The following is a 22540-nucleotide window of genomic DNA, read 5'->3' on the forward strand; positions in this document are numbered from 1 at the left end:
TAAAAAAAAAAAAATACAAGGCCTGATTGACTGCAGGAAGAGAGGAACAGGAATTGTGGAGTAGCCTTAGGGGGGCAGACACTGTTAAGCAGATTTGGGCTGCCTTAGCGGGTTACTTGAACAAAGCAAGTGCATACAACATGCATACATTATAGGTCCCAGGTGGAGTGGATGGGATGTCCAGAGCATTATGCTATCAAAATGGCATCGAATTTAAACTTCATGATTTTGTGGCTTTTTAAGTTATCCATGTACTATTTCAGGGCTAAAGTTGATTGTGGGTGACTAAACTGAGTTTGGAGTTGTGGTGAAGGAGGAGGTACTGTGTTTCTGTCTCAGGGCCTTCTCCATGTATCCCCAGAGCTGCCGCAGGATTCTGTCCCTTCTGAACACGGTCAGAAAAAAAAAATCTCATTCTAGAAAGAGAAAATTGAATAGTTTTTAAAAATCACAATCTCAGCCTGGTGGTGGTGGTGCACGCCTTTAATCCCAGCCTCAGGAGGCAGAGGCAGGAGGATCTCTAAGTTTGAGGCCAGCCTGGTCTACAGAGCATAGTCCATAACAGCTAGGGCTACACAGAAAAAGCCCTGTCTTGAAATTTTCCCCTTCCCCCTCCCAAAATTGCAATCTCTGGCCTCACAGTACAGCGTGTAGAATAGTGAGTGAAAATATCAATGCAACAGATTCAATGCAATGCCCATCAAAATCCCAGCAAAATTCTTCAGACTTCGAAAGAATGGTACTTAACTTCATATGGAAAAGCAAAAAACCCAGGATAGCCAAAACAATCCTGTACAATAAAAGAACTTCTGGAGGCATCACAGTCCCTGACTTCAAACTCTACTACAGAGCTACAGTACTGAAAACAGCCTGGTATTGGCATAAGAACAGACAGGAGGACCAATGGAACCGAATAGAAGACCTGGATATCAATCCACACATCTTCGAACACCTGATTTTTGACAAGGAAGCAAAATATATCAAATGGAAAAAAGAAAGCATATTTAACAAGTGGTGCTGGCATAACTGGATATCAACATGTAGAAGAATGAAAATAGACCCATCTCTGTCACCATGCACAAAACTCAAGTCCAAATGGATCAAAGACCTCAACATAAAGCCAGCCACACTGAACCTCATAGAAGAGAAAGTGGGAAGTACACTTGAATGCATTGGCACAGGGAACCACTTCCTAAATAGAACCCCAGCAGCACAGACACTGAGAGAAACAATTAATAAATGGGACCTCCTAAAACTGAAAAGCTTCTGTAAAGCAAAGGACACGGTCAACAAAACAAAATGACAGCCTACAGAATGGGAAAAAATCTTCACTAACTCCAAATCAGACAGAGGTCTGATCTCCAAAATTTACAAAGAACTCAAGAAATTGGACACCAAATGAACACATAATCCAGTAAAAAATGGAGTACAGACCTAAACAGAGAACTCTCAACAGAGGAATCTAAAATGGCTGAAAGACACTTAAGGAAATGCTCAACATCCTTAGTCATTAGAGAAATGCAAATCAAAATAACTCTGAGATTCCATCTTACACCTGTAAGAATGGCCAAGATCAAAAACACTGATGACAACTCATGTTGGAGAGGTTGTGGGGAAAAGGGAACACTTCTGCATTGCTGGTGGGAATGCAAGCTGGTCCAACCCCTTTGGATGTCAGTGTGGCGATTGCTCAGAAAATTAGGAAACAACCTTCTTCAAGACCCAGTAATACTACTTTTGGGTATATATCCAAAGGGTGCTCAATCGTGCCACAAGGGCATGTGCTCAACTATGTTCATAGCAGCTTTGTTTGTCATAGCCAGAACCCGGAAACAACCTAAATGCCCCTCAATCAAAGAATGGATAAGGAAAATGTGGTACATTTACACGATGGAGTACTACACAGCTGAAAAAATAACAACATCTTGAATTTTGCAGAAAATTGGGTAGAGTTAGAAAACATCATTTTGAGTGAGGTAACCCAGACACAGAAAGACAATTATCACATGTACTCACTCATAGGTGGTTTTTAAACATAAAGCAAAGAAAGCCAGCCTACAAACCACAATCCCAGAGAATTTAGACAACAATGCGGACACTAAGAGAGACTTACATAGATCTAATCTACATGGGAAGTAGAAAGTAGAAAAAGACAAGATCTCCTGAGTAAATTGGGAGCATGGGGACCTTGAGGGAGGATTGAAGGGGGGAGGGGAGAGGCAGGGAGGGGAACAGAGAAAAATGTAGAGCTCAATAAATATTAAAAATTTAAATAAAAAAAGAAAGTGTCAGTGGAGCTCACAATCAAAGACAGAAGATTGTCTTTAGATTGGGGGAATGAGGTCAGAGCTGGACACCGGTGATTAGGGCTGAGGGCCCAGTGAAAGCTTTCACTTATTGGATATCCTAAGTAATCCTTATCGTCCACGTCTTCCTACAAGCTCACCTCCTCCAGGATGTCTTTTCTTTGCTCCCGTTGTACTCTATGGCTGCCTTTGTCATGGCAGTCTTCTATGCTGGGGACTTTGCTCAGACTACAATCTCCTTGCATTCTCATGGTGTAGCATGGTGCATAGCATCCAGCAGATTCTTAATGGTAGAGAGCGAATGCAGTTCCTCTTCTGTAAAATAGGATGATAATGACCAATTTTAACAGATCTCTGAAATGTACATAGGATATACATTATGTAAATTATAACGTAATGTATAAAATACTCGCTCGTTCCCTCACTACTCCATTGAATAAAACCTAAGTATCTTTGAATGACATTCAAGGCCCCAGACAATCTGTTTCCCAGGCTGCCTTTTCAGGCTGTTTTTCCAGGCTGTTTCTGGCTATGCCTTAATTATATTATTTCCAGTTAAATAATATTTCGAACACACCAACTTCTTTCATGCCTCTCATGATTTTTATTTTATTTCCTTATCAACATGTCAGTATCAATAACATTGACTATTACAGTAATTGAAGCCGTGGTGCGAAAACAAACAAACAAACAAACAAAAAAAACCCTTACTTTTTACCATGAAGTATTTTCCTACCCTCCAACTCTTTCCACCCTAGTAAAAATTTCATTCAGTTACCAACGAGCTTTAAAACATGGGCTCAATTATACTGTCAATGTCCATAGGGACAAGACTCTTTGGGACTTGCCTGTCACTTATCTTCCTCTACTGTTGTTCCTCTAATAGCTTTTTCCACAGTCACGGTGACTAGAGGACTCGGAGTTTTTCTGAGATAATAGGTGCTCGCTGCTTTTGTGTCTTTATACATGATACGTCCTTTGTCTCTGATGTCCTCTTCTTCGTCTGCCCTGCGAACTCCCTTTATGATTTAATTCAGATGTAAAGTGTTCTGTGAAATCTGCCCTTAAATACACCTTGGCAGAATTAGATGCTCTTTCCTCTCTCATTATGCGACACATATCTTGTCACAATCTTCGGTGACTGTGCCTGTCACCTCCACTAATCTGTAAACGCATGCAGCAGAGGGCTGTGCTTTATCTGGGTCCTTCCCGCCCGGTACAAAGCGTGTGCTCACTGCTGATGGGCTAAATATATCAAAGACTAGCCCTCGGTGAGACCTGGAGCTGTCCTTGGAGCTGCTTCATCGCTGACCGTTAGATACACTGCTTTACACCTTCAGGCTATTAGCCGCTTTAACCTCGGAGGTGGCAGTCAGGGCTTGTAGTAGGATGGCGTTTTTTGGTCCTTTTACAATAGTAACACAAATTGCGAAAATGGAGAAATCAAAATTAGAAGAGTGCCAACTGACTGAGATTGTATAATAAGAATATTTGCCTTCCATCTGTTTGATCCTCTTGGGCCAGGACGAATGAACCTACTGGAGACACCCAGCCTGAGGCTCTGCACGTGGTGGGCGCTAAGGGGCCGGAAGTGAGGAGGCGGAAGCGGAAGTGGGCAACGGCACCAGCTCCTGGGTCTCTTTGAGGAGGCCGAAGGCCTGGGGGTTTGTTTTTGACGGGAAAGAGGTTCCCAGGTAGGTGATTGGAAGGGCCCGCTGGGCAGTAATCTCTAGTGTGGAGCAGAGAGTAGATGGAGGAAGTCACCAGCCGCCTTCCCGCCTAACTTTCCTGTTGCCACCATTCAGCCTAAGCACAGGACAGGCAGGCCGAGGGTTCTGAGGCTCCCGCTACCGGATGCCATGCAGCTCCACCCATCTTCCAGAAATGTCCTCAGTGAAGTTGCTCACCTGAGGAATCCCTGTCCATTTTTGCGTGGTCATCAGGCTGGGTCTCCTGTGTGACCCAGTGGCCTAGCTCATTGTTCTGAGCTTCCTATTGAAAAAACAAAAAAGGGGTGCCAGGAAAGACCCTGTGCAGCGGAAGTTGATTCTCTCGGTCTCTATCCTCCATTTTTCAGAATCATCTCCAAACCTTTGTCTTTCTTCCTTTCCATAGCCCTATGTGGTGTTGTTCTTTATGCTGTAAATGAGGGAACCAAGGTTCAGAGATGCCATGATTGAAGGAATGGACCTCAAATCCCTGTCATTGGATCTTAAATGCCCGAGGCGACACCTGTCAAAGCTGTGGTAGCCATTTCTTTGGGAAGGTAGGGTGGGGATTGTGCCTTGTGCGCCTGATTCCCTTACCCCTTCCTTGCCTAGGACAGAGGTTGTCATGTAATAAGCTTCGAGAAATAAGTGGCTCAGAAAAGCTTCTCTTTCAGTGTGGAGTTCTCGCCATCAAAACAGCAACCTTCTTCAGTGCCGCTGTATTCTCTGTAAGGGTTTGGTTAACAATACAGGCCAGAGCCTATTTCCTCCAAGCCAAACTCAAGTCTGTACATAGAACCCGAACAAACAAGAATGTGCTTTCCTTCTAGGGCTTTCTCAAATGTGTCCTCCCAGAGATGCCATTGGTGCTCAGTTTCCTTTCTCTCTCTCTCTCTCTCTCTCTCTCTCTCTCTCTCTCTCTCTCTCTCTCTCTCTCTCCCTCCCTCCCTCCCTCCCTCCCTCCCTCCCTCCTTCCTTCCTTCCTTCCTTTGTTGTTGTTTGTTTTTGTATGTTTCTTTGTTTTTCTGAGACAGGGTTTCTCTGTGGTTTTGGTTCCTGTCCTGGAACTAGCTTTTGTAGACCAGGCTGACCTCAAACTCACAGAGATCCGCCTGCCTCTGCCTCCCGAGTGCTGGGATTAAAGGCGTGTGCCACCACTGCCCTGCTCAGGTGCTCAGTTTCTTAGATGTTATTGTTATTATTGTCCCAAGTGTTTGGGTTGGTTTATTTTATATTCCTTTTTATTTTATGTGTATGGTTTTTTTTTTCTCCATGGAAGTCTGTACATCTCATATGTACAGTGCCTGTAGATGCCGGAAGAGGTGTTGGATCCCTTGGAACGGGAGTTACAGATAGTGTAGCCACCATTTGAGTGCTGAGACTAGAACCCTGGTCCTCTGAAAGCAGTCAGTGCCCTTAACCGCTGAATCAGCTCTCCACCCACTTTGTCTAGTTCTTCAATCCTTTATTTTCGATTGTGAAATCTGGAGTTTCGAAGACTAATTTCCCCTTTTAACTTAGTAGTGAAATCGGAACTGACATGAGGCCATTTAGAACCTCTTCCAAATATCTACATGTTTTTGCCGCGAATCTGTTGGTGGGGTTTGTTGCGCCGAGCGTCTCCACCCCTCACTGCGTGTTCTGGAATGTATGGTACAGGCACTGCAATACCTCTCAAAACAACGGCAAAACTCCACAGTTCAACTGGCCTTGAGGAAATTGTGTGGGATTGTGGATCACCAGTTTAACATAACCTGATAAATGCTTTCCTGTCACAATTCTGACAAAATGGCAAGGAAGGAACAATGTTGGGGAAAGCAGATCCAAAAAGAAAACCAAGAGATGTCTTCTAGACCAGGTGCTCACTCGTGTGCACACACGCATGCAGAGACAGAGGGAGAGATTTGACTTCATTATGTGTTTGCTTCAGAAATGTTTAATTAAGAAGATTCCTCAGCTAGACAGAAAGTTTTCGACCATAGGGAACATGATTCACACTTCTTCACAAAACCATATAAATGGTTCTCATGAGATATTTGCTGATTTCTTCAAAAATATTTGCTCAAATTCTAGGCTTTTGCATACATGACAATTCCAGGAGCTAAATTCTTTTAAAATGTCATGTTTGAAAGTGAAAGTTGTCCCAGAGCAGGAGCATTCAGTCATTTGGTCATTCACCCCTCACATGTGTCCTGGATTCCCACCATGGCAAGGTAGTCCTTAGGTATAGGATCGCAGTGGTCAGACAGTCAGGTCAAAGCCCTTGGGGAGCTTCTAGTCTGGTGTTATTTGCCATAGCCAAACAACAAGTAGTTAAGTACATATTATTTTAAATGTCATGAAAGAAATCTAAGTGCCAAGAAGGAGCTCAATTGTGCGTTGGAAAGAGTATGATAGGGTGACCTCTACAGTGAGACGGAGTCAGAGGGTAATGAATCTGGGGCATGAATTGCCTTTTTCCCTCTTATTTCTCAATGTGATGACGTGGGTAGTCAGACAACTGAGAGTCAAGTGTGGAAACTTTCCTCCTTGCTGCTGATTTTGCCTCAGATGCTGTATAGTCACGAGGTGCTTAATGACAGGCACATTCCAAGATATGCACTAAAAAGTCTACACAAACATAGGATGTACTTACCCAAACTAAGATGGCCATGACGTCACTCGGTGATGTAATTTTATGTGACCACAGTCATCCTTGACTGAAGCACCTGCAGCATATGACTTTAGTTACAAATCTCTAGGTTACCTCAGGGTATGAGCAGACAGCATTTCTCTGTAGTCGAGTGTCTGAAACATAACAAGGTCACATCACTTACAACCGACACCAATTGCTGAATTCCTTATGGTAGAATGGTAACTCATTGTGTGTTCATGTCACTGTATGTGAGTAAGTGATATTAATTTACCTATCTAGACTTTTTTCTTTGTGGCACTGTAGCAGTTGGGAGAGTTTTGGCATGGTGCTAGGCACATCCATTTTAAACTATTTTGGGTTAGAAGGCTCTTAATTTTTTTTTTTCTGGGCCAGAAAATGTCTAAAAAAACATTTCAAAAATTTAAGGATGCAGCTTAGAGAATATAGGAAAACTGAATAATGAGCACAATCTTTGCAAAATATAGATAGGTAGCTATAAAAACAAAAGATTTAACAACTGTTCAATTCCAGCAAGTTATGATTCTAAAATAGTTTTTTTAAAACATAGATTTATGAAGACCCAGATCAATATTTGTTTTTCTATGTTGGTGTTACAGTGCAGCTCTGCACTGAGTGAGTTCAGTAGAGGAGAAAAAAAGGACAGTAGAAACGGAAAGTTTTAATAGCTTATTGGAACCTTATAAATCATGTTTTTGCTGCAGGAGGAAGTCAGACAAAATGCTTGTCTTCAGGGTGCAAAGGAGATAATCAGAAAGTCAGAGACGCACATTTCTCTTTTTCTTCATAGATATGGTCTCTTTCTGAGAAATATTAATTAAATTGATTATATTTCCTATCTCATTTATTTGAGAGTGCATGGGTTTTTATCAAAAAGAGACAGAGCAGAAGGGCTAATGATCTCCTGTTTTTTAAAAAAAACATTATAGTTCATTTACCATGCATCTGAAAATTATGTCTTCCTTCAACACACCAATTAATCAGGCATGAGCTAGAAGCCGAGGAGGTCAAGAAAACAAAACTAAAAATAACAAACAGTTGTTATGAATTTGATTTTTTTCTTTTGTGTGTGTGCGGCTTCGATAGTAAAATCTGATTATCGTTCATCTAGGCTTCAGTTGGTCTGGATGCTCATCAGGGCTTGAAATCAATTTGGCACAGTGCCTTGGTCGCTGTCGGAGGTGAATCACCAGAGAAACTGCAAAAAAGTGACTCACCTTCCTGCAGAGTAATGAAAAAGAGGAAGGGAACAGCTTCGTGTAAATTATAAACTGCTAATTCACAAGCATCCTGCGGATTCTTGGGGTGCATACCCCTTTTAAGTTTTAATGTGTAACCTAAATACCTTCCTTTTCTGTGTATTTGGAAAGCTGTCAGACATGGTAATCACTCCAGGTTTTAGGGAATTCCATCACTTTGACACTGTTGAATTTAAGTCCCTTATCTTTTTCCTGAAAGTGAGTAAAGAAAGTAATCGAACCTTTCTTTCTAGTTTGCTAGACTTGTCTAGGCTAATATACTGGCTTTTGGTACTGTGTATTAGTTGTAGATCTGAGGAGGTAGAAGTGTTTATCTTAGTGCTTGCTCCCTAGATGGACAAGAAAGTAGAATCTGTGTGGGTTTGATTTAGTGCCTTTTAGAGGGAGCATGATTAGGGCACTAGGAGCATCTCACACTGTTTTCATCCCCATTTAAATGATTTCAGGACACAGTGTTCGTATAATGGCAGAATACGTTAAGATGCCAGAGTGCGAAGTCCCCCTTCAATACTAGCTTGCCTACTCTCCATGTAAGCCTTTATACTCACTGTATGTATATTTCTGCAGGGACTTTTGGAAACAGATAGACTACCTACAATTCTTTGGATAAAGGAGGTCAACCCTGTGAGGGATTTTGCCGTGCTCACCCTAAAAACCTTTATATAGTCCCCTCCTCCTGGACAGGCTGACTTGAAAACTAAATCTAGATTATTTTTTAAGACTGACTTGGTCTCCTGTAGATTTTTTTTTTAAGGAACTTACATATTTTTTTGCACTTCCCTTGCAGGAAATCGATACTGTATCGCATGGAGATGAATTATTTGTGCTTGAGAGCCGTAGTACCCAGGACAGATGTCCTGTCAGGAGCCCTGTAAACCACTCATTCCAGTCCCGTCACTCTCACCCCGCTTTACCTTCAGACTCAACTCTAGCTATGGCTTTCAGGAGGCAAGTGAAAAACTTCGTGAAAAATTACTCAGAGGCTGAAATAAAAGTCAGGGAAGCAACTTCCAATGACCCCTGGGGTCCCTCCAGCTCGCTGATGCTAGCCATCAGTGACATGACTTTCAACACGGCCTCCCTCTCTGAGATCATGCACATGATGTGGCAACGACTGGGTGATCATGGGAAGAACTGGCGCCATGTGTACAAATGCCTCTCCCTGATGGACTACCTCATCAAGAACGGCTCCAAGAAAGTTATTCAGTGTTGCAGAGAGGGGTTGTGCAACCTTCAAATGCTAAAAGATTTCCAACACATAGACGAAGCTGGAAAAGACCAAGGTAACCAACAGTTTGTAAAAAATTAGACAGTGTGCCATAAAGACATGAGTGCAGGGCATACGGTTTTAAACTGTAGCAAGGTGGTTCTTGATTTTCAGTGTCTTGCTATGTAATCTAGGCTGTCCTGAGCTTCTCCTCCTGTCCTAACCTCTAACCTCCTACATGCTAGGATAACGGGTGCACACCATCACATTGGGCTTGAACAGTTTTTCTTAAATGTCCCCGCCACCTCTTTTCTTTACAGTCTAGCCCTCGTTTCCATCTTCTGTGTTGAATGTGGGTGGCACTGGGAGAGCAGTAACACCCTGATCCAGTGGCACCTCAAAGAAAAGCAGACACAGCAAATGAGAGGAGGTAGCATGACGGTTTGTATAATGATGGCACTATAACTCATAATTATAATTAGATTGGAATTTATTTGTAATTTAGAGAAGTGTTTCTAGGGGCTTTGGAATCTTCAAAGGCTACAGAGGTGGACATACTTAACAAACGTGCAGAAATTCAGGTCATGAAATAATTCAGAGTGTGGAGAGGAGATGACAAAGGGCTATAAAGGATATTGAAGTAGATTGGCACCAAAGTATTTGCAAAGGTGACGAGCCAGCATTCCTTTCCTTTGCATTAGAAATGCGAAGCTATAATTTTTGTTTAAAGGGATAGACTTTAAATTATGAAGAGAGAATAAAGTTCACTGTACTCTATGGTTACTGCATTTTAAAACTACATTTTTTTGAGCCTGTCCTGGAACTTGGTCTGTAGACCAGGCTGGCCTCAAACTCTCAAACTCACAGAGATCTGACTGCCTCTGCCTCCCAAGTGCTGGGAGTAAAGGCATGCACTACCACTACCTGTCCTAAAACTACATTTTTTAAAATACAAAAATTTTCTCTGAACCCTTCTGCATCTACACAGTCTTCCTATTACTAACGTCAGTGAAAGTTCATTTGCTGCAGGTGGCAGCCAGTGTTGGTAATGTTCATAGATCATATATGTCACAGTTCTGTAGATTTTGGAAAGACATAATGTCCCGTGTCTACCACCCAATATTAAACAGGGTCCTTCCACTTACTTAAGTGTGTCTTACCACCCACCCTCACCCTCTTGGCCCTGGGTACCATTGGGCTTTATACTTCTTCCTTCTCTAGATGTCACGAGCTTAGACCCATAAAGCTTCTTTAGGTTGGTTTCTTTCATGGGCAATATACCCCAAAGTTCCTCCATATCCTTCCATACCTTGAGAGCTTGTTTCTTTTCCTTTCTTCTTTATAAAAATTTTTTTTGGAATATAAATCACATACCATACAAATTGCACACTTGGATATATACATATATGTATAATATATGTTTTGTATAGATATATACAATACATAATTATAAGGTTGTTTATTAGATTATTTTAAAATAAAAGTTGTTTTAGAACATTAAAAAGATAGCCTAAAAGATATATGTGTATTTATGTCATTTGGCTGTTATGTTCATTTGTATTGATTTTTGAGTCAGAACCTCATGTGGACTTGAGTTCATTAAGTAACTGAGTTGAGTTGAGGTTGAACTCCTGGTCTTCCTCCCTCCACCTTCCAGGCACTGGGAATAGTGGTGTGTGCTACCATGCCAGCTCATATTTACATTTGTAAGTGTGAAGTTTGGTGGCGTTAATTACATTTACTGTGTTGTGAAGCCACCACCACTCTTGTTTAAACTTTTTTTTAAAAGTCACACTGTTAACATTAAGTAATAACTCCTCATTCACATTCCATTAAGCTTCTGCTTTCTGTCTGGATGAACTTGGCCTTTAAGTCCACTATGTGTAAGTGGAATTTTACTGTTCCTTTCCATCGGGCTTATTTCTCTCACCCTACGATCCTTGAGGCTCATCCGGGTGGTAGGGTGAATCAGAACTCCATTCTTTGGTGGTTGGATACCATTTTCTTTTCTGTGCTCACCACATTTAAACACATCTCTTCATCTGTTGATAGACTTGTGGAATATTTTGCCTGTGAGCTCTTGTGCATAACGCTGCAGTGAACATCAGTGTGTGTCAGGCTGGGTCTCTGCTTTCAGTTCTCTGGAGTGTGTACAGAACAGGGGAATCACTACAGCATGTGTTAATGTCAGTGTTTAGCCCTTTGAGGAACTGCTAAACCTTCTAGGAGGACTGAACCGTCGTACATTCCCATCAGCAATGCAAGAGGGCTTCATTTTTCCTGTATCTTTGTTAATACTTGTTACTTTGTCCATCTTAAAATTATGGTTAATCCTGCTGGATATAAAGTTGGACCTTGCTATGCTTCTGATTTGTTTGCCTGCTTTACTTTACTTATCATATATAAAACACATTATTGTCAAATACAAGGCCATGAAGGTTTATATCTCTATTTTCTTCGAGTTTGTAGTTTTAACTCTCTGTCTTAGGGTTTCTATTGCTGCGATTAAACACCATGACCAAAATGCAAGTTGGTGAAGAAAGGGTTTATTTGGCTGACACTTCCATCTCACTGCTCATCATTGAAGGGAGTCAGGACAGGAACTCAAGCAGGGCAGGAACCTGGAGGTGGGAGCTGATGCAGAGGCCATGGAGGAGTGCTGCTTACTGGTTTGCTCAGCCTGCTTTCTTATAGAACCCAGGGCCACCAGCCCAGGGATGGCACCACCCACAATGGACTGGGCTGTCCTCCATCAATCACTAATTAAGAAAATGCTCTACACCTGGATCTTCTGGAAGTCTTTTCTCAGTTTAGGTTCCCTCTTTCAGATAACTCTAGCTTGTGTCAGATTGACATAAAACTAGCCAGAACATTCTCTTATTCAAATCTTAGATTTTTGTTTAGTTAATATTTCTGTATATGAGATAGGAGCTGTCTTAGGGTTTCTATTGTTGTGGAGAGACACCACAGCAATAAGAGCTGACCATGGCAACTCATATAAAAGGAAACATTTAACTGGGTGTGGCTTACTGTTTCAGAGGTTTAGTCCATTATCATCATGGTGGGAAGCATGGTGGCATGCAGACAGATAAGGTGCTGGAGAAGGGGCTGAGAGTTCTACATCTTGATCCACAAGCAGCAAGAGGAGATGGAGTACTGGGTGGTGGTGCTGTTGGTGGGGGGAGCTTAGGAGGTGTGGCCTTGCTGGAGGACTGAGGGAAGGCTTTAAGAACTTAAGGCCTCATTCTTTGTCCAATTGACTCTCTCTGTTTCCTGCTTGCGGTTGAGGATGCGAGCTCTCAGCTTCCTGCTCCGACCACTGTGCCTGCTTGCTGCCATGTTTCCCCATCCTGGTGGACTCTTACCCTCTGGAACCATAAGTCCTTCCTTCTGCAAGTTGTCTTGGTCATGATATTTTCTCCAGCAATAGTGGTGAGAGTAGGCAGCCCTCCCTTGTTCTTGCTTCTAAGAGGAAAGTTTTCAGGTTCCTGAGTAAATTGAGAGCATGAGGACCATGGGAGAAGATAGGAGGGGAGGGAGAAGAAAGGGAGGGGAGCAGAGAAAAATGTAGAGCTCAATAAAAATCAATTTAAAAAAGAAAAAAATGATATTAGGTATGAATTTTCTTACTTTCTTTTTTGTTTTGAGTCAGGATCTCACTATGTAGCTCAGGCTGACCTGGAGCTCACACTCCTCCCACCTCAGCTTCCCGAATGCTAGGATTACAGGCTTGTGACAATGTAATGGTTAACTGTGGGCTTTTTATATTTGCTTAGGTCGAAGAGGCTTTATTCTGTTATTTTTGATGTGTTAAGTGTATTTCAAATTTATTATTATTAATACTACTATAGTGTGTATGTGTGTGTGTGCTCACTCACATAAACACAGGTGCTTGTGTGCCATAACATGTATGTGCGGTCTGAGGACAGTTCTCAGGAGTCAGTTCTCCCCTTCCACCATGTAGGTTCTGGAGGTCAAACTCAGGTCATCAGGCTTGGTGGACGACTCCATTACCTTCTCATCCACCCCACCAGCCACCCTTGAGTAACTAAGAAATGTGTTGACTTTTGTTAAATGCTCTTTATGCATCTTTTGAGATGATTGTTTTTAAAATCTTTTCATTTTGTGAATATGGTCTAAGACCTTGATTTTCTGTATTGCTTGCAGAAGTCAGATTTAATCATGGTGCATATCTTACTTCTTAAGTGTTTATTTTAGATTAGGTTTTAGGCTTAATGATGAAATTGGAAAACTCTTCATGAGTTTTCATCCTGCTGTGCTGATTCATTCAGAAATTTTTATATAAATCAACTTTTAAGAAGATTAAGTTTTTATTTGTTTATTAGACTAGGCTTTGCTATCTCACTATGTAGTCTGGGCTGCCCTCCACCCTACAACCGGCCTGCCTTTGCTTCCTGAGTCCTGATATAAACTTATTGTTACAAGGTGAAACAATACTAATTAAAATTTGCAGGTTTTCCCTTGAAAATTCAGAGCAGCTGTTTTATCACCGGCTTAAGAACTTGGATGATGGGCTGGGCGGTGGTGGCTCACGTCTTTAATCCCAGCACTTGGGAGGCAGAGGCAGGAGGATCTCTGTGAGTTCTAGGCCAGCCTGGTCTACAAGAGCTAGTTCCAGGACAGGCACAAAAAACTACAGAGAAACCCAGTCTCAAAAAAAAAAAAAAAAAAGACCTTGGATGACTCCATAAAGCAGAGAGGCTGGTCCCTGCTCAAAGCGCTCATGAGCTGTTCTGAAAAGAATAGAATTACAAATATTCAGACAGATCTGTTTATGCATTCATTATAGCCTTTCCATGAGCAAGGTATGAGTGTGTTTATATCCACCTTTATAAAGCTTTTCAGATTCTCTAACACTTGAGCTCAGGACCAAATATGTAAACCACGTACACTACACAACAATGTGAGTTCTCTCAGTGACTGGCTATCACTAAGACAGCAAGCAAAGCACAGACCAGAGCGCTCATGCCCACACAGTGCGTTGATCTGTTCATTTTGGAAGGGGCACCAGCCATTGATTGATAGCATTGGTGCACGTCACATTTATTAATTGAATATTTACCAATGAATGAAAATAATTACCTTGGGGGCATCACTGTCTTTTACATATCTCTTTTTATGTTTATTTCCCAGTGAATGTTGTATTGTAGAAGAGTAGCTCTTGGCCCAATTCACTTTGATTGAAATGTGCCTCTGGGAGGATGGTGGCGCTGGAGGTGTCAGTGATGGGATGTCTAGCTGAGAGTTTGGCTCCCAATCTGTCTTTGTACTTTTATCTCATTAGCCTTCAGTGTAGGCTTCTCTCTCAACTAGCACTGCTAATGTATTACTTTGTACTGTACTTAAAAAGTTGTTTTCCCCTCTAGAATATTTGTTTCTTGCTGTAGTCTTTAATGCCCAGCTCTGAGACCTTTTCCTGTGTGTGGCCACTCTTCTTTCCCTCACTGAGAAATAGTAATTGCTGTACTCTTTTATTCATATCAGTGTGGTGCCTTTTATGATATATTGTGTGTATATATGTGATATACATGTATATATAATTTCCTTAGCCAAATTTTGAGAGCACATGCCATGTGTTAGTCATCTTTTTACAACCAGACCTTGGAATATTAAAGAAGAAAGAGAGAGAGAGAGAGAGAGAGAGAGAGAGAGAGAGAGAGATCTGAAAAAAGCTGTGTGATCACAAAAAAAAATGGTGATAAAGACGGTGTTGCTGGATTAGAGAAGAAAGGAGCTATAGTGTAAATTCACTGAGAAAGTGCTAGAACACACTTTAGTGATCCATGTCATTTGCATTGGAAGCCTGTCCTACACACGAATTCTGCTGGGAAAAAACAAAGACATCTAGCTTCCTTGGTTGGCCCTAAAATTTGCTGTTCTCTTTGCTCAGTGGTGGAGGTAGGGTGCTAGTAGTCTCTGGAGGTCTCCTTCGTCCTTCAGCTCTCCTCAGAAAACCTCCCGCTTCCTCCAAGCACCACCTTGGCTGCACCCCACAAAGTTTAATAAGATATATTTTCATTTCACTCAATTAAAATAATTGACCTTTCCCCACTCTTTATTCCTTAACCTGTGTATTATTTAGAGGTGCGCTGTTCAATTTCCAAGATATGTTTGGGCTTTCTAGCTATAGTTTTACTGATGTCTAGTTTAATTCTGCTGTAGTCTGAAAATAAATTCTGTATGATTTTTATATTCTTCTAAATTTATTGACCTGTGCCCTGTCTTGGAACGTGGATTGTCCTGGTAATGTTCTGGGTGAGCTTGATGAAAATGAAGTCGTCTATAAACGTCTGTTACATTAGCATTTACTATGTGAATTTTGGGGCTCTTATTTGGCGTGTAGACACTAAGGACTGTTAGGTCCCCTTGGAGAGCTGCCGCCTATACTGTCATGTAGCACCCTTCTTAACCTTGGATAAACTTCCTTGGTCTGATGTCTCATGTGTCTGAGATTAATTAATTATGTTTTCTAAAGCTGCTACTCATGCTTTTGATTAGTGTTAGTGTGGCACACATATGTTTGCTCTTTTTTTTCTAATCATGGGGCATGAGTCTTTGAAGAGGCTATTCATAGATAAAATAGGTTTTTTAACCTCCTTTCATGTATGTTTGTGTGTGTGTGTGTGTGTGTGTGTGTGTACACTGAGGCGGGGTGAGGGGTAGGATTGGGGACAGTGTCAAGTGACCTCCTCTCTCAGTCCCTGCTTTATTCCTTTGTGGCAGTGGCTCTCTGAACCTGGAGTTCTTTTTTTTTTTTTTCAGCTAGTCTCTGTTCTCCACAGTGCTGGACTATAACTTTTGAAAGACCACATTCAGCTTGTTCTGTGGACACTGAGATCTAAGCTCAGGTCATCATGGTTGTGCAGCAATTGGTCTTCAAATACTGAGCCATCTCTCTAGCTACTTCTTTAGGAACAGCCATATCAGGCCTAGCTCATCCCTCCCACACCAAGGGGTGTGTCTCACTTTGGTACTCAGACTAGCCTCAAACTTATCCTCCTGTCATAGTCTACCCAGTATCTACAACTACAAGTGCATGCCACCTTACCCAGCTTCTCTGTTTACTTTTTTGTTTGTTTGTTCTTTTGAGACAGGGTTTCTCTGTGTATCCTGGCTGTACTGGAACTCACTCTGTAGACCAGGCTGTCCTCAGATTTACAGAGATCCAAGTGCTGGCATTAAAGGCGTGCGCCACTACTGCCCAGCCCTCTGTTTACTTTTAATTCTCAGTGTATTTTCATATTTAAAATGAACTTCTTGCAGACAGTATTTAATTGGGTCTGGTTTCTTGGAACTATTTCCATCTTTTAATAGGTGCATTTAGCTCACTGGTACTCAGATTGATTTCTGATATTTCTGATATTTCTCATTGTTTTTAATTTGTTGACCTTGTTCGTTCATTCATTCGTTCCTCCCTCCCCCCACCCCGTCTCTTTCACTGGTGCTTCTTTAAACAATATGACATCATGTACACCAACTACTTGTTTCTTTATGGTTTAATTGGTAGTTTTATATGACCTCATGTTTTGTTCTTTTCTGCTGTTACACATCAGTTATATATCAGCTATACATCATTTTTCCTCATTTTTGTGCATCTTTGGGTTTTCAGTGTATGTTTATAGCCAGTCTGGGCCCATTATTAAATACAACTATGCTATGATTTGGTCCCTTAATGGTGACACTATTGGGGAGTAGGTAGTAGACCGCTCAAGAGGTAGAGCCTAGTGGGAAGTCTCTGGTCATTGATGGCACAACTTTAATAAGTATTATTGGATCCCAGTCCCATCATCTCTTTCATGTCCTAGCCATGAGGTCCACATACTGCCTTATTCTAGGCCCCAAAGCAACAGGGCCAGTCATTTATCATGCCTGAAACTTCTAATAGCGAGACCCAAAATGAATCTGTCCTCTTTGTAAGTTGGTATCTGTTGCAGCTCGGGAGAGCCGTCTAATGCCTGCTACACAACCTCATGGCTAGTGCTGGTATCTTATGATAACAAAATAATTCTAATTTATACTTCCCATCCCTTTTATTATTACCATCATTCATCTTGCAGCCACACATTTGGAATATACGCATTCCAAAGACATCACTGGTTATCACCATCATTACAATAGGGCCTCATATAGCTCCAGATGCACTGAACTCACCAGGTAGCCAAGAATGACTTCATACTTCTGAGCCTCCTGCTCCCACTCCCAAGTGCTGGGATTACAGTCATGAGCCACCAGGCCTGGTTTCCCAAGTGCTAGGGATCATACCCAGAGTTTCTTCATGCTAGGCAAGCCCTCTACCTACTGAGCTACATCCCAGCCCTACTGTTATTATTTTGAACAAACTGCTATGCTATTTGTAAAGAATAAGGGAAAGAAAAATTTTTGTTTTACCTTTCCTTACACCAATTCCAGTGCTTTCTTCTTTCATGAAGATCTGTTTCTGGCCTTTGCTGTTTTACTCTTATTAAAGAATTTCTTTGTCCATTCCTTGCAAGGCAGAAATTCTGATAGCAGATCTCTTAGTTTGGGTGAAGAAAGTATTTCTCCTTCTCATTTGAAGGACAATTTCACAGAGTACAAAATTCTAAGCTGGCCGTTTTTCTTCTAACAATTTTGTTATTTCTCTCCGGTCTCTTCTTGCTTGCATGGTCTGTGAGGAGATGGTGAATTTGTTTTTGTCTTTATTCCTTTATAGGGAAAGGCTCTTCCTTTCTGGCCTCTTTAACTTTTTGGGGTTTTAAAATGATATGCCTAGGGGAAATTCTCAGTGCCTATTGCTTCACGTGTTTGTCCTGTTAATTTCTTTCTCTCGCCTTCTTTAATCCCACGGACATAATAATTAGCTCGTGGCTGTCCTTCAGGTGCAGATATTCTGTCCCATTTTTTTTCGTGCATTTCTGTTTAGGTTTATACCGAGATGTTGCCAAACTCGAAGATTCTTTTCTCAGCCATGGTGTCTAAAGTCAGCCCACTAAAGACTCTGGTGTTTTTCATATTCATGTTTTCTTGTCGGTTTTCTCAGCTTTTCTATCCCTCTGCCTATGTTGCTTATCTATTATTTGCACGCTGTCTGTGTTAGCCATTAGCACCCTCAGCATCTCAATCATCACTGTCTCACATCCTTGCCAGATCTGCCTGTGCCCTTCATGCCTGCTCTGTCTTTTCAGACCATGCCGTTGCCTTTTAGTCTGTCTTGTAATTTTCCTCCAATCACTGGGCTTGAGGAACAGGTAGGCAGGACTGTGGAAAATAGGCTTTTCTCCAGGGCTGTCATGGTAAGGAGAGGAGACAGAATGCACTAGTCTTGTGGTAGGTCTCGCTGTTTTAGTGACCTGTGCCTCAGGGAACTTCACATGTGCTTTTTATTTTTATTTGCCCGCCCCCCCCCCCACCTCTCTTCAGTGGCGTGGATGGTTAGAGTAGATCGAGGCTGGGTGCTTCTCTTCTCCCCGATTGGTGGTGAGACTCAGCATATCCCATCAGATTAGCTCTAGTTAACACATTTCTCTGAAGGCAGAGCTTGTTGAGAAATGTAGGATGCTGTGGTATATTTTAAAAACTAGTTCTAACCCCATCCTTTCTCCATCAGAAAGGGCTGTATCTCCTGATTTATAACTGAACATCACCGTAATGCATGTCTGTAGGAAAAGCATAGGATCTGCAGTGTTTGGACTCCCATTGCAAGGTGCTTCTGGGCGCCTTAGAGATGTTCCATGGGGAAGGGGGCTGCTGGGAATATTATCTCTTACAGAGACAATAAGCTCAAACACGGTGGGATGTAAGTTACCTAGGTAAGGCCGCACATCAATTAAACAGTTGAATACTATTTAGTCATATTCTGTTAATATACTAATCATCCTCTCATAACTGAGCCTGTAAAAGACCTTAACAAAATGTTACTGAACTTGTACAATGAGCTTAATTAAAATTGTTTGGAAAATGCTGAATGAAATGTGAAACTGTCATATTATTAAACAAACATTTAAACAAATATGGTATTCTTCTAAAGCTAGATTTTAGGAAATGTGTTCATTATAGGCTGATAAGTACCTTTTAATTCTGGATTAAGTAAATTGTGAAATTGCAGTTGCTTTTATTTACATAGGCCATTTTGTACATGTATCCACTTAGTTAAATGAAAGGCATATTTTCAAAAAGGGATACATTTTAAAAGAACAAAATTTCAATGTCATTAGAAAACTGTGTTAAACCATTTTCCTGGAAGTAGCATCCTTTGATAGCATTGCCATTTTGGCTTTCCAGGGCATCTCACATCCATATTTATGGCAGGCTTCTGCACAGGGTGCTTCTGCCTCTCTGTCCTGTCTTCTGACAGAATGATGAGGCCACACCAATCACTTACTCGCCCACCAGATTTTAAACAAACTAAGCCTTTTAAGCCCCCAATCACAGCTGTGTATTAAAATATAGAAGCAAATATTCTAGAAGCACAATGCATTTATTTATATTCACATAGGCTATAAATGACTAAAATATCTTGTGGTGGGGTTGGCTTAAGAATTCCATAGAAAGAAAGAAGACACGGGTATTTGATTCCTGAAGGGTTTGAACAGAGAGGAAACGCAGCGTGGGCAGGAGGGAAAGCCGTTGCTAAGATTACATCCTTTCCAAGAAACTCTAAGTAACTCAGAAGACCTGGCCTGTTTACAACAAAGTTCAAAGAAAAAATTTTGTTGTTGTTGTTGTTGTTTTTATTGTTTTTTGTTGTTTTTGTTTGTTTGTTTGTTTGAGACAAGATTTCTCTGTGTGGCTCTGAATGTCTTGGATCTGGCTCTGTAGACCAGACTGGCTTTGAATTCACAGAGATCCACCTGTCTCTGACTTCTGAGTGCTGGAATTAAGGCTTGCATCACCACTGCCTGGCCCCCTTTTTTCTTTTAAGACAGGGTCTCTCTACATAGCCCTGACTTCTCTGGAACTTACAGTGTACAACCAGCTGGCTTTGAAGTCACAGAGATTCCTCCACCTCTGCCTCCTGAGTGCTGGGATTAAGGGAGTGTGTTGCCATGCACTGCAGAAAGCTGGCTTGGCTGTTAAAGGTTAGGCCCACTACCAAAATGGCAAGAAAAATATCTTTCAAATGCAGGAATATTTTCTTTAGATGTGATTAGTCAAATCAAGGCTATAAAATCAAACAACTGCAATTTGGGAGTGTCGCTCCTAGTATAGAGGAATCTAGACTTGGGGTTACAGGAAGCTGATGGCTCCCACATGGCTCCCAGCCAGTTTGATGCAACAGCTAAACACTGTGTGTGTCGAGGGGGACTATCTAGCTTCAGAGTGGATCGTACTCCATGTCTTCTTTTTCCCTTACTCCTGTCAGATAGCAGTAGTCAAAACTTTACTAAGAGTACACCTGACAGCCTGAGGCTGCGGACCAGTAAATGTGGCTGTAGATGTGCAGTGGGCTAATTAATACTGCAGATGTGCGGTGGACTAATTAACACTATAGATGTGCAGTGGGCTAATTAACACTGTAGATGTGCGATGGGCTAATTAACACTACAGATGTGCAGTGGGCTAATTAACACTGTAGATGTGCAGTGGGCTAATTAACACTGCAGATGTGCGGTGGGCTAACACTGCAGATGTGTGGTGGGCTAATTAATACTGCAGATGTGCAGTGGGCTAATTAACACAAGCTTCCTGAGTACATTCATACCATAGGTCAGTTATGCAAGTTTCTATAACAGGCATTTTTTTATGAACAAATAATTTCCCTTAACAAACACATTATAGGTTTTAGGTTATCATGAATCTGTGACTTTAAGTTTATCACTGTGCATTTAAACAAAGTACCTTTACCTAACACTGTGTTATGTTTTAGCCCTTTGTTTTCTTTCAACAAATATAGTTGGATTGCTAATTGTAAGAGCAAGAAGCAAGACTTGAATTCATTTAAAGGTAAATGTGACCTTCACCCAACTGCTTATTAGTCTTCTCTTATTTATTGTACTCCTTATTTATTGTGTCCAGCAAAGACAGAGAAAACAAACAGAAAAGAGAGAGTGAGCAGGCGCATGTTGCCAGTGCTGTGTCAACAGAGTTACTCACTTTAGATTCTCATCAAGTAAAATAGCGGTGGATCATATGCCAAGGGCAGTCAAAGAAATTGAGGTGTGTGCTTGTCATTTTCCAGAGCCTGTCTCCACTCCCTGACTCACTGATGCTTTGACTTTGGGCAAACTTTCTTAATCACCTTAAACAGTGCTGTTCCCTTTTGTAAAGTGAACTTCATAATGAGCTCAGAGAGTGGTAGTTAGGATCACAGACGTGTTTGAGGGCCAGCCACATGACAAGCCGTAAGTCTAATACTGTTAGGGCTAAGTCTTTTATTATTTCGTTCCCTGGGATTTGTGCTGTCACTGCAACAGCTCAGTGCAGGTATTGACTAGGAAGGTCTGCCTGTGGTCCTGAAGGGATGTGGTTCTCCAGACCTGCCTGTGGTCCTGGAAGGATGCGGTTCTCAGGCCTGCACTGGTCCTGGAGGGATGCGGTTCTCCAGACCTGCCTGTGGTCCTGAAGGGATGTGGTTCTCCAGACCTGCCTGTGGTCCTGGAAGGATGCTGTTCTCCTCTGCCAGCCCTAGTCTGTCTCCATGTCCATATGCTCTTTATTATAGGCCCAAAGAAGGGACTGGTAGCTCACAGTATTGTATATGGTGGGTGAGCAGGGGAAGCTACCTCTTAAAAATTATTTCCTTATTTATAATAATCTAAAATTACCATTGTAAATGATGATATGAAAAAGAATAAAAGGAAAATGCAGGGAGTATTAATCCCACTTTTATTATTACAATGAAATACCAAAAGCAAACAATTTTATAAAGAAAAGACGTCAGTTAGCTCACAGTTCTAGAGATACGGAAGTAAGGTACTAACACCCATAGAGACAACTTTATGGAAGCCAGAATCACAAGACTGGGAGGGAGAAATCCGTCTTAAAGCAGGAAGCCAGAGATTGCTGGGTTCCTTGCAAGGACATGTTCCCAAGTTAACCTGAGTCCTCCACTTGGCCCACCTCTCAGAGATCCCACCACATCTGTAGTGCCAGACTGAAGAAGCCAAGGCAACACACTAGTACCCAGGGAACAACTCCAGTCAGGTATTAACTGCAGCAGAGGGTGGCAGGAGCTGATGGTGACTTTTTTCCACATTTGCCAATCAGTTAATGCCAGTGACCGAGGCCATTTTATTGTTTGGCAATTTTTCTTTTATTCTAAAAATTTGCTTAATTATTTTCTCTTAGTTTCTGCCAAGAATATTTGGGGTTCACTTAATTCAGATTCATCTAATTTAATTAGCAGTTACAAATTTTATAAAAAAAAAACTCATTCATACATAGTGAGAAGTGATCCAGTGTATAAA

The 22540-nt window shown here is 41.5% G+C and overlaps 1 protein-coding gene across 1 annotated transcript in view; it reads left to right on the forward strand.

Moving 5' to 3' along the window:
- The first annotated feature begins 8861 nt into the window (after positions 1 to 8861).
- Positions 8862 to 22540, forward strand: part of Enthd1 (ENTH domain containing 1) — a 109171-nt gene continuing 95492 nt past the window's right edge. Inside the window, exon 1 of the mRNA XM_057792418.1 lies at positions 8862 to 9210. Within this exon, the coding sequence (XP_057648401.1) occupies positions 8862 to 9210 (349 nt within the window). The remainder of the gene's footprint in view (positions 9211 to 22540) is intronic.

This window comes from Chionomys nivalis, chromosome 17, assembly GCF_950005125.1.
Source record: "Chionomys nivalis chromosome 17, mChiNiv1.1, whole genome shotgun sequence".
Lineage (NCBI taxonomy): Eukaryota > Metazoa > Chordata > Mammalia > Rodentia > Cricetidae > Chionomys > Chionomys nivalis.